The sequence below is a fragment of the Stegostoma tigrinum genome, chromosome 6 (genome assembly GCF_030684315.1).
Source record: "Stegostoma tigrinum isolate sSteTig4 chromosome 6, sSteTig4.hap1, whole genome shotgun sequence".
NCBI classification, from domain to species: Eukaryota; Metazoa; Chordata; class Chondrichthyes; order Orectolobiformes; family Stegostomatidae; genus Stegostoma; species Stegostoma tigrinum.
The window spans coordinates 14,601,218-14,614,361 of NC_081359.1; the positions used below are offsets into that span (position 1 = coordinate 14,601,218).

Consider the following 13,144-nt stretch of genomic DNA (forward strand, 5'->3'; position numbering starts at 1 on the left):
TGTATAAGCCATAATCCAGAATTAAAACTACATTCCCTGCTTTTTAGGCAACAATTAGCATTGAGACTCTATAGCCTCTCCAAAGCCAAGTTTTTACCATCATTACAGCTGTAAATCCCACCTCTTTATCTCCTTGAGAACTTTGTTTATATCTTTTTCTACAAAATCACTTCAGTTTCTCTAAACAGCAGGTTACCAATAGCAAACTGTTGACTTCGTTCCCCAGAAACCACATGGTAAACACTTTTCAATCCAGGAAACCTGGAATGAGTTCCTTGCTCCCAATGGTTTACTGTAGTTCTTAAATACGAGTACGAGTAAATGCCAAACATCAAACAATCGCAACAATTTAGGCCACAGGAGAAAAGCCACATCTGGCGGTACAGCAAGTTCCTAAGATCCACACTCAAGCTTCACCATAAAGCCAGAAAGGAAAGGTAACAAAGACTTGGGAAGCTCTATAGTGAGGTTGGGATAGTTGGTGGGGTGGGGGGTGCGTGGTGGTTAGCCACAAACTACTTTATGGCTTCGGCTTCTTTATAACACGGTAAGACTAAGTACGATAATGCATGGTGTTCCCCAGATATACCAGGTTTTATCCTGGCTGTCACATTATTGAAAGACTATTCTATAAACCCCATCTCCTAATGCTAGTCTACAGCCCGCACTATTCACATGGCTAGACTTGAGCCCTCTGCCTAGCACTCCATACATTTCTTTCTTTTACTCAACTCTGCCCACACTATGGTATTTATGCCCAATGAGAGGAGTGGATCCAAGGCATCATAATGTTTTAGCAGGATGCAAAAAGCCTTGCATAAAACTCCTCCTAAGCATTTCTCCCCTATCACAAATATTAATTAACATATGTACACAATTTCAAATGATTTACCGAGACTACTTTGTTTTTACCACATCTACTGTCCATTTTTTCCTATTTCCCATCACACCCGAGTCTTTGATTTTATTCTGCTGTGCCATTACGTGATCAGGAAGGTGTATGATAAGGTGTAGAAATACTTGAGATAAAGTTAGTAAGGTTTCTTTTTTCTCTCCTGTTTCTGTCAGATCACCACTCGTTGTGGAATGGTCTTGAGTTGATATAACTGCAGGAATGTATGGGGATGTTGGGTTGTTTATCCTTCTCGGTCATTAACATCTAGATAGCCTATGGTGTTAGTCTTACAAGAAAAGGTATTGTTAATGATCTATAGATCATTGCTCACCCTATAAAAGTTTGTCACTGACAAGTTCTGCTCAAAAGCATGGTAATGCATGTTGGAAATAGTACACTAGGAAATGATATGGTTTGATGCCTGGTATGTTCTTTAGATTGTAGCGCATTTTCAAGGAATGACCGCTTTTCCAACAATATATATGTATTGTCACAATACAATGGGTACAATCCAATAGCCTACATCAGCTTTATTATTGCTGATGTAGGCTGTTGGAAGCATATCTGTGACAATATATTGTCGTATTAGGTTGCTTGGGATTTTGTGGTGGTGTGATCACATATGGTATGTTGTTCAGTTGAGAGCAGTGCTTGCTCTGGTTAAAGATTCCTTGAGTTTTAAGTAGTGAACACTCTCTGCAAACTGTCCTCATTAAGTGGAGCTTTTGCTGTGTAACATTTCATGAACAATTTTCTAGACTCTGTATCTACACATTTTTGGAGTGCCCATTCTATAGTTGGATCCTCTTTGGATTGAAGATGTCCAGGAACTGATTTGTCTAAAAGACCAATGAGAATTCTGTCACAAATTTGCTCTTACTATAAATTTCAGTAGTTGTATAGATCAGTCAGTACAAACAGGTCATCAATGAAGGAATTTTCATACACTTCTGGGAGTTCTTACCTGCCTTTGAAGTGAGACTGTGCCAGAGTGCTAATTGTCCTTCACTGAGTCACAGAAATTGTAATAGTAATAATTGTAATAGTGTAATAACTCAAACCTACTATGTTTATACTGGCCCTCTCAGCATGTCGATTTAGTGTCAGCCTCCTGCCTTTTCTTCATAATGCTGTATGGTGTTTCTATTTAAATAATTATTCAAATGCTTCAATTTAATCTACCTCCACCACATTTCTAGGCAGCGTGTTCCAGTCCCACACCTGAGTGAAAAAATTGTTTTCCTAATTCACATTTGCTTCCTTTGAACAACACTTTGAAACTGTTGCCTCTGCTTCTCATTTCTTCTGGGCTAGAAAGAGTTTGTCCCTAATTACTCTGTCCAGACCTCTGATGATTTCGCAAACTTTGATCAAATCTCCCCTCAGCCTTCTACTGCCCAAAGAAAATACTTTCAACTTCCCCAACCTAGCCTTGAATTGGAAGTGTCATTTGTCATAACTGTCTTTTGCACTCTTTCCAATGCATTCACATCCTTCAAAAGTGTGCAGTGCCAAGAACTGTATACAACATACAGCTGTGGTCTAATCAGCGTTCCTATTTCAGTTCAGCATACGCTTTCAGCTGTTGTATTCTCTGTCCATGTTAATGAAGCCTAGAATACTACAAGCTTTATTAGCAGCTCTCTGCCTGTCTGCCACCTTTAATGATTTAAGTACAAATACACCAAGGTCTTTCTGCTCCTGTTCACCCTTTAGAAAAGGACCCGTTATTTTCTACTATCACTCCATCTTCTTTGTACCTAATGTATCACTTCACACATCATCTGCTACCTATCCACCCACTCTGCCAACTTGCCAAGGTATTTTTAAACTTTCCACAGTGTCCTCACTTCAGTTTGTAACTCTCCCAAGTTTTGTGCCACTTCTGTGTCACATGGAAATAGTGGAAATTGTCCCCCGCACACAAAGATCAAGATAAGTGAGATATCAGGGAGAGCAAGGATCCCAATACCCTCCTGGTGTACTCCAATACAAAGCTTCCCGATTCCTCATCACTCTGTGTTTCCTCTCCCGTTGTCAATGTGATATTCACATCGCTACAGCCCCATTTATCACATGGCCTGTCACTTCCCTCACAATTGCATTCTATGGTACTGTATCGAACATCTTTTGGACATCCATGTATGTCACTTTGACAGCCATACCCTCAATCACTCTTTTGCTACATCTTCAAAAAACATGCAGCAGATTATTTAAACATGAACACTCTTCACAAATCCATGTTCACTCATTTTTCTTTTCCCCAAGTGACTATTAATTCTATCCCTTACAACTATTGCTGGATGTTTCCACAACACCAAATTTAAATAAGCTGATCTGCAATTCCTGCAGTGAAGTACTGAGGGAGCGCTGCACTGTCAGAGGGTCAGTACTGAGGGAGCGCTGCACTGACAGAGGGTCAGTACTGAGGGAGCGCTGCACTGTCAGAGAGTCAGTACTGAGGGAGCACTGCACTGTCAGAGGGTCAGTACTGAGGGAGCGCTGCACTGTCAGAGGGTCAGTACTGAGGGAGCACTGCACTGTCAGAGGGTCAATACTGAGGGAGCACTGCACTGTCAGAGGGACAGTGCTGAGGGAGCGCTGCACTGTCAGAGGGTCAGTACTGAGGGAGCACTGCACTGTCAGAGGGTCAATACTGAGGGAGCACTGCACTGTCAGAGGGACAGTGCTGAGGGAGCGCTGCACTGTCAGAGGGACAGTGCTGAGGGAGCGCTGCACTGTCAGAGGGACAGTGCTGAGGGAGCGCTGCACTGTTAGAGGGTCAGTACTGAGGGAGCGCTGCACTGTCAGAGGGACAGTGCTGAGGGAGCGCTGCACTGTTAGAGGGTCAGTATTGAGGGAGCTCTGCACTGTCAGAGGGTGTGTATCGAGGGAGTGCTGCACCATCTGATGTTGGAGAGTGACTGTGTCAAACTGACAGATTCCTGTTTTTTTTAGGGAGCTAATGGTGTCCCAGGGCCAATTGGCATTCCTGGTCCAAAAGGTGATCCAGGTGATATCCAAACGTTGCCTGGAGTGAAAGGGGATCGAGGTGATCCTGGCTTTCCAGGGTCTCCAGGTGTGCCAGGTCTGGATGGGTTACCTGGGAAAGATGGAATTCAAGGACTACCAGGTCCCAAAGGCGAACCAGTAAGTACAGTACGAAGGAACTGAACACTGATTCAGGTTTGTAGGCAGCAGCTAAATATGAGGAGTGTCAAACCGAGTGGAAAGGCTCAAAGGCAAAGAGTCACATGGGCACAGAATCAAAGGGGCACTTGGACATTGGGTCATTGGGCACAGTCTGAAAGGAGCACAGAGACTCCAGGTCGTGGACACACAGTTATAGTGAGTGACTCAGAGTCATAGACACATAGAGTGACACAGGGTCACTGAGAGCCACACAGTCTGACTGAGACACAGAAACATAGTCACAGAGACACAGGGCACTGCATTTATTGGCTTCAACCTCAAACCAGTTTCACAAATCAAACTATTTGAATATATTACACTCTTGTGATTAGTTGTTTCAAAACAATGATGTATAAAACTTTTTCGTTCAAAATGTTCATGCAAATCTTCACATCACAACCACAAAACATCAAACCTCTCAGAACACAAAGATACTGAACACCACTGGACAGTGACAATGACCCTCCCTAACCCTGAGACTGACCGTCCCTAACTGAGAGTCTACCAACTGCAAAACCACCAGTGCCCCCACCCCGGGAGGTTGAACACCTGCACACTCCCTCATCGAGAGCAAGAGATACTATCCCAGGAGACAGAATGTCTCTCTGACAAAGGGAATGACCATCCTAAGGTGAGACTGACCCCTGCCTGTCAAAGAGAGACTGATCTCCCTCCAACACAGACCAGTGTAGGCAGGGAATCTTTCAAACACAGACATTGAGAGTTAATCATTATTGCCCTGTAGCCCTTCTCTGCCTCCAATATTGTGCTTCATGTTGAGAAATTACTTCTGATTCACAGTGCGAGGCAGTGGGGCAAATTGGATAAATCTTTGCTACAGCTGGCTCCCTCACTGTGGGTATGTTTACTTGTTGATTATGTAAAATAACAATCTTTGGTTGAAAGGCCTGAACTGAGGGATATTTTACAGCTCAGTCCGGTGCCCAGACCTTGTGTCTCCAGAGACAGTGTGAAACACTTCCTCAAGAACAAGATGAGCACGGAATGGAGCAGCACTGATTGTACTGATGGATGTTGGGATGAATGGTAGGTGACTAGTGGGTATACATGAATACCTCGAGTTATTCAGCTTTTTAATTCTCATCTCAAACTGACTAGGGAAACATCGGCTTCAAAGGAGAGAAGGGTTTGCCAGGACCCCCCGGTTTAACTGGAACACCAGGAGATCAGGGCTCTCCTGGACTCCCAGGAGTTGGGCAGCCAGGCTTTCCAGGAGAAAAGGGTGAGCGTGGATTTCCCGGACAGCCAGGATTACCTGGTGCTTCAGGTAAGTTCCAGCCCGATGCTAATCTCCCTACACGGCTGCAGCACAATGTGGGCTCACTGAAACATGCCAGAGTAGATTCTCTGTGGCCCTGCCCCCTTCATAAATGGACACCCTGCAGGAATGGAATCCTTGATTCTCAATTTGCACCCTGCTGTTAGACTGTTAATTGGCCATCGGCAAGCGGCTGTGTTTAGTAACCTATCGTGTGAAGGGAAAATCACTGGATCAGCGGGGACGAAAATATTCCCCTGACACTGTCAGTAAGTGACAAGAGATGGTCCCTGCAATCAATGGGAGAAGCATAAAAACATCTAACCTGCTCGGTGGGCGCTCCATTTGATCACGGGTTTTGGGTGTTTAAAATGACCGACTCAGAAAGGTCACCCTGAGGTCTTTCTCTCTCCCTCCCTCTGTCTGGATATTAGGGTAGAAGGAGCAAGAGTGTTGAGGGGTGTGGCTGATGGTATGTGCAGCAGCCATCAGGTTAGTTTGACGTTCTGACTGGTCTCCTTCTCATACCTTTTCACATTTTCACAAACAAGCAGAATAGAGATGAAACGCTGCAAGCAGGGAAATGGGGAAGACCGGACTGCTCCTTTGTAAAGGATTATCTCCATATTCCAGTGGTTACACATTCTTGGCACAACATCAGAATGTAACTATTGATCATTAGAACCCAGAAAAATAAGCCAGCACCATTCATTATGATATTCATAAATAGATTGACTGGAGTATATTTTGCTTCCAAATCAGTGCCACTCTCATTGTTCTGTTTTCTTGGAACAGGTCAGAAGGGTGAATCAGGGAGTTCTTTCAGTAAACCAGGACCCCCGGGTCTCCCTGGGCCACAAGGATTAAGAGGCGAGTCTGGGAGCAGAGGTACGTTTGCCTAACTCCCCGCAAAGCACCAGAAATAACGGTCTTGTTCGTCATCAAATTCTGATTTTGCTCCTTGTGAATTCTCACCGTGCAGAGATTTGATAGGAGAATGCTTCATGTCTATCTGTCCAACAGGTGACCCTGGCCTTCCAGGGAGCCCGGGTTTACAAGGAGCTACAGGACCAAAAGGTGATCCTGGTCTCCCTGGCATTGGATTCCCAGGCCCAACAGGTGCAAAAGGTAAGAGGACTCGCAGACAACTGCACCATAATGGCACTCTCACACCGCTACATCGTTACTGCGCCGTAACTGCACTCACAGACTGCTACATCGTTACTGCGCCGTAACTGCACTCACAGACTGCTACATCGTTACTGCGCCGTAACTGCACTCTCAGACTGCTTCATCGTTACTGTGCCGTAACTGCCCTCTCAGACTGCTACATCGTTACTGCGCCGTAACTGCACTCTCAGACTGCTACATCGTTACTGCGCCGTAACTGCACTCACACACTGCTACATCGTTACTGTGCTGTAACTGCACTCTCACACCGCTACATCGTTACTGCACCGTAACTGCACTCACAGACTGCTATATCGTTACTGCGCCATAACTGCACTCACACACTGCTACATCGTTACCGCGCTGTAACTGCACTCACAGACTGCTACATCGTTACTGCGCTGTAACTTCACTCACACACTGCTACATCGTTACTGCACCAGAACTGCGCTCACACATTGCTACATCATTACTGCGCCATAACTGCCCTCTCAGACTGCTACATCGTTACTGTGCCGTAACTGCACTCTCAGACTGCTTCATCGTTACTGCGCCGTAACGGCCCTCTCAGACGGCTACATCATTACTGCACCGTAACGGCACTCTCAGACTGCTATATTGTTACTGCACCGTAACTGCACTCACACACTGCTACATCATTACTGCACCGTACCTGCACTCACACATCACTACACCATTACTGTGCCGTAACTGCACTCTCATACTGCTATATCGTTACTGCATTGTAACTGCACTCTCACATCACTACATCATTACTGCACCATAACTGCACTCACACACCGCTACATCGTTACTGCACCGTAACTGCACTCACACACCGCTACATCGTTACTGCGCCATAACTGCACTCACACACCACTACATCATTACTGCACCGTAACTGCACTCACACACCGCTGCATCGTTACTGCGCTGTAACTGCACTCATACACTGCTACATCGTTACTGCACCGTAACTGCACTCACACACCACTATATCATTACTGCGCTGTAACTGCACTCACACACCGCTACATCGTTACTGCACCGTAACTGCACTCACACACCACTACATCGTTACTGTACCGTAACTGCACTCACACACCGCTACATCGTTACTGCGCTGTAACTGCACTCACACACTGCTACATGGTTACTGCGCTGTAACTGCACTCACACACCGCTACATCGTTACTGCACCGTAACTGCACTCACACACCGCTACATCGTTACTGCACTGTAACTGCACTCACACACCGCTACATCGTTACTGCACCGTAACTGCACTCACACACTGCTACATCGTTACTGCACCGTAACTGCACTCACACACCACTACATCGTTACTGTACCGTAACTGCACTCACACACCGCTACATCGTTACTGCGCTGTAACTGCACTCACACACCACTACATCGTTACTGAGCTGTAACTGCACTCACACACCGCTACATCGTTACTGCACAATAACTGCACTCACACACCACTACATCGTTACTGTACCGTAACTGCACTCACACACCGCTACATCGTTACTGCGCTGTAACTGCACTCACACACTGCTACATGGTTACGGCGCTGTAACTGCACTCACACACCGCTACATCGTTACTGCACCGTAACTGCACTCACACACCGCTACATCGTTACTGCACTGTAACTGCACTCACACACCGCTACACCGTTACTGCACCGTAACTGCACTCACACACTGCTACATCGTTACTGCACCGTAACTGCACTCACACACCACTACATCGTTACTGTACCGTAACTGCACTCACACACCGCTACATCGTTACTGCGCTGTAACTGCACTCACACACCACTACATCGTTACTGCGCTGTAACTGCACTCACACACCGCTACATCGTTACTGCACCGTAACTGCACTCACACACTGCTACATCGTTACTGCACCGTAACTGCACTCACACACCGCTACATCGTTACTGTACCGTAACTGCACTCACACACCGCTACATCGTTACTGCGCTGTAACTGCACTCACACACCGCTACATCGTTACTGCACTGTAACTGCACTCACACACCGCTACATCGTTACTGCGCCATAACTGCACTCACGCACCACTACATCGTTACTGCACCGTAACTGCACTCACACACTGCTACATCGTTACTGCACCGTAACTGCACTCACACACTGCTACATCGTTACTGCACCGTAACTGCACTCACACAACGCTACATCGTTACTGCACCGTAACTGCACTCACACACCGCTACATCGTTACTGCGCCATAACTGCACTCACACACTGCTACATCGTTACTGCACCGTAACTGCACTCACACACCGCTACATCGTTACTGCGCTGTAACTGCACTCACACACTGCTACATGGTTACTGCGCTGTAACTGCACTCACACACCGCTACATCGTTACTGCACCGTAACTGCACTCACACACCGCTACATTGTTACTGCACCGTAACTGCACTCACACACCGCTACATCGTTACTGCACCATAACTGCACTCACACACCGCTACATCGTTACTGCACCATAACTGCACTCACACACCGCTACATCGTTACTGCACCGTAACTGCACTCACACACCACTACATCGTTACTGTACCGTAACTGCACTCACACACCGCTACATCGTTACTGCGCTGTAACTGCACTCACACACCGCTACATCGTTACTGCACCGTAACTGCACTCACACACCGCTACATCGTTACTGCGCTGTAACTGCACTCACACTCCACCCCTTTGCTACTACACTGTAACTTTGCTCACACACTGCTACATTGTTACGGCACTGTAACCGCACTAACACACTACATGAACAGAAGTGTATAATCTGTACACTGTGGAAATTCGCCAAATGATCTTAAACTGTTCCTTCCAAACCCCTGACCTTTCCACTGGAAGGAGAAGGGCAGCAGATACGTGGGAACACCACCACCTACAAATTCCCCTCCAAGCGTTCGCCATCCTGACTTGAAACATCGCCATTGCTTCCCTGTCACTAGGTCAAAATCCTGGACTTTCCTCCCTCATGGAATTGTGGCTCAATCTACAGCATGTAGAATGCAGTGGTCTGAGAATGCAGCTCACCACCACCTTCTCAAGGGCAACTGGGAACCAGTAATAAATGCCGGCTGGTTGGTGATGGCCACGTCCCATGGCTAAGTTTAAAAAAAACTTTGGCAGAAACCACCCCCCCCCCCACCCCGCCCCAGGCCATTACTGAAGAAATTGCTTACAAAACAAGCATAACTGACTATTTGATCCATCCAGTCTGACTCAGAGTTTACCCCCCATCTCACAAACATTGCTAATTATGTTTTTATCCTGTTTGCACATCCCTCCATACACCTATTCCTTCATTCACCTCTATACGCCAGTTCAAATGTTGACTCCGTTTCTGCCTCAACTCCTAACACTGGGAGAGAATTCTACACCTCGCTACTCTCACTGCAAAAGGACCCATCGCTTGCTGTCTCTTAAAAATACCTTATATTTAATCTTCTATCAACATCTCTTCATTCATGAATCCTACAATTTGGAACAGTCAACTTCTATTGACCCTTTTGCAACCTTTCATCACTTTAAAAACTTTCATAATGGGTTGTTCATAATGGGTTGTAATCCCTGTCAAAAAACTCGACTTTTTCGATCATTCTTCGTGTCAGATTTGCTCACCCTGGCTAGTATCTCAGTGAATCAACATTTTTTTCCATCTGTGAAACTCCATGATCTTTTCTGTCGCAAGAAGCTGAATTTTCCACAGCTGCACTGCCTCATTCACTGAACACTGAACCAATAGCTTGAAGAAGCTGAGAAAGGTTGTCAGTCATTCATATGAGCCTTTCTTCGTGGCAGGCACACCCGGAATTCAAGGACAGCCAGGTCTTCCTGGAGCTCCAGGACAGCCAGGGAATGATGGCATCCCAGGCCAAGCAGGACCCCCAGGACCAAAGGTCAGTGATGAAACCCTAGACTCTGTAGTGGTTTTGTTTCATTACAGAATCACCAAATTATAGAATCCCTACAGAGTGCAAGCAGACCCGTTGAGTCCCCTCTGACCCTCCTAACTATATCCCACCCAGACGCACAACACCCGCCTACCCTATCCCTGTAATCCTGCGTTTCCCCTGGCTAATCCACCTGGCCTGTACATCCGTTGATATTATGGGCAATTTAGCATGGCCCATCCAGCTAACCCTCATGTCTTTGGACTATAAGACCATAAGCCATAGGAGCAGAAATTTGGCCATTCAGCCCATTGGGTCTGCTCCGCGATTCAATCATGGCCGATAAGTTCCTCAACCCCATTCTCCTGCTTTCTCTCCATAGCCCTTGATCCCCTTGATAATCAAGAGCCCATCTATCTCTGTCTTAAATGTACTCATTGACCTGGCCTCTACAGCCTTCTGTGGCAGTGAATTCCATAGATTCACCACTCACAGGCTGAATAAGTTTCTCCTTATCTCCTTTCTAAAGGTTCTTCCCTTTACTCTAGGGCTGTGCCCTTGGGTCCAAGTCTATCCTACCGATGGAAGCACCTTCCCAATATCTACTTTGTCCAGGCCATTCAGTATTTTGAAAGTTTCAATTAGACCCGCCCTCATCCTTCTAAACTCCCATGAGTATTGTCCCAGAGTCCTCAAATGTTCCTCATATGTTAAGCTTTCCATTCTTGGGACCATTCTCGAGAGCCTCCTCTGAAACTGCTCCAGGGCCCATACATCCTTCCTGAGATATGGGGCCTAAAACTGCATGCAATACTCCAAATGGGAGGAAACCAGCCGAAACCCACCCAGACACAGGGAGGGCGTACAAATTCCACATAGACAGTCTCCCAGGCATGGAATCGAATGCATGTCCTTGGCGCTGTGAACCACTGTGCTACCCAGTATTTATAAACAACCTGAATTCGGAAATCCCAAGTTTGTAAATGACACTAAGCTCGAATACGTAGAAAATACTGAGGAGATAGCAATGGATTCTGGAACATCATAAATAATTTGTTGAAATGGGCAGGAACTTGTCAGCTAAAGTTTAACACCGGGATGTTTATGGCGATCGTTTTTGTAGGAAGACTGGGAAAAGACATTGTTAATCAAATAAGCCATTAATAAAGTAGGTACAGGAACCAAGAGGCCTAGGAGGAGGTCACATATGCCAATTCTTGAAGATAGAGCACAACTTGAGAAGATGGTTAAAAAATTGGTATTCTTAACTGAATAAAGAACAAAAGCAGAAGTTATGTCAAATTATTACAAAACATTAGGTTCAGCTCCAGCTCCTGAATAGTGACCAATTTATTGGCCACCAGATTTCAGGAAGGATGTCAAGATCTTTAAAACAGTGTGGAGGAGATTTAGCAAGATGTTGCAAGGTGTAGGAAGACAGCGATGTGGCGAGACAAGGATTGGACAGTGCATTTGCCCAAATAAAGTTGGTAGCCACACAACAGCCCTGCTCCGCATGTCCCCCCAGAAAAGATGGCAGCTAGCCCATAGGAAAAGTCCCACAGCTGCTGCACGCCCCTTGTCAAAATGGGACTGGTGGCTTCTTATTCAGGATTTCTGGCTCATGCAATGTAGTTATGAGGCCTCACTCGCCAACCATCCAGGTCTATCACTCTCCTCAGCCGTAGCTTGAAGGGTGGCCAAGAGAGAAGCAGGTCCCTGGGAGGGCTGAAGGTCCCCTGGACCTCAGACCTTCATGGAGGGATTTGGGTCAAAGGAGGGGATGCTCACAAACTTATCCACTGTTTCTACAAGCTCAGGGGGCATCATGGTCCACAGTTAGGGAAGCTGGCTTGTACCTGAAACACCTGCCTCTTAAACATTAATGATTGTTATGTTATCACTTTTGTTTTCAGTGACAGAGTGAGTGGGAACTGGAGGACACAGATTTATGATGATTGGCAAAAGAACAAGAGGCAAAGTGAGGAGAAATCTTTTGCATTCAGTCATTGTGACTGGACTGCGCTGACTCAAAGGGCAGCTGGAGGTAGACTCAACAGCAACTTCCAAAAGAGAATTTGATGAGCAATTGATAAATGGCTAATACTGAGGATGGCAGGCCTGTCCCATAAGGAGTGATTTGTCTAACTGGGCCTGTATTCACGAGAGGTCAGAGAGATCTGATTAAAATATATAAAATTCTGTCAGAGATGGACACACTAGATGCAAGGAGGATGTTTGCTCTGATTGCGGAGTCTGGAACAAAGCCTTAGAATCTCAGGATATAGGGCAGGCTGTTTAGGACTAGGGTGAAGAAATATTTTTTCACTCAGAGAGTGGTCAACCTGTGGAATTCACTACCCCAGAGGATTGTTAAGGGTGGGTCACTGAGTATATTCAACAATAAGATTGATAAATGTTTACATTTTAAAGACATCAAAGACTATGAAGAGAACATGTTGTGAAGATGGAGGATGAGCCACAATCATCTTGAATAGTAGAGCATACTTGAAGGATCTCTCAAATTATGAATCTACTGTTGATCTTGTTTTGTGTATACCATTTTTGCAGCTGCAACTTTGTATGCCTTGCTCTGTTCAACCAGCCTATGATTTTTGTGCCTTTGTATGTTGTGACCTGCTGTGCTCCATGCA

At 45.8% G+C, this 13,144-nt stretch overlaps 1 protein-coding gene across 1 annotated transcript in view; it reads left to right on the forward strand.

Moving 5' to 3' along the window:
• LOC125453228 (collagen alpha-5(IV) chain-like) overlaps positions 1 to 13,144 on the forward strand; it is a 189,164-nt gene that overhangs the window by 127,571 nt on the left and 48,449 nt on the right. The window contains exons 25-29 of the mRNA XM_059646446.1: positions 3,854 to 4,045; positions 5,207 to 5,375; positions 6,162 to 6,254; positions 6,390 to 6,494; positions 10,399 to 10,496. Coding sequence (XP_059502429.1) covers positions 3,854 to 4,045; positions 5,207 to 5,375; positions 6,162 to 6,254; positions 6,390 to 6,494; positions 10,399 to 10,496 — 657 coding nt within the window. The remainder of the gene's footprint in view (positions 1 to 3,853; positions 4,046 to 5,206; positions 5,376 to 6,161; positions 6,255 to 6,389; positions 6,495 to 10,398; positions 10,497 to 13,144) is intronic.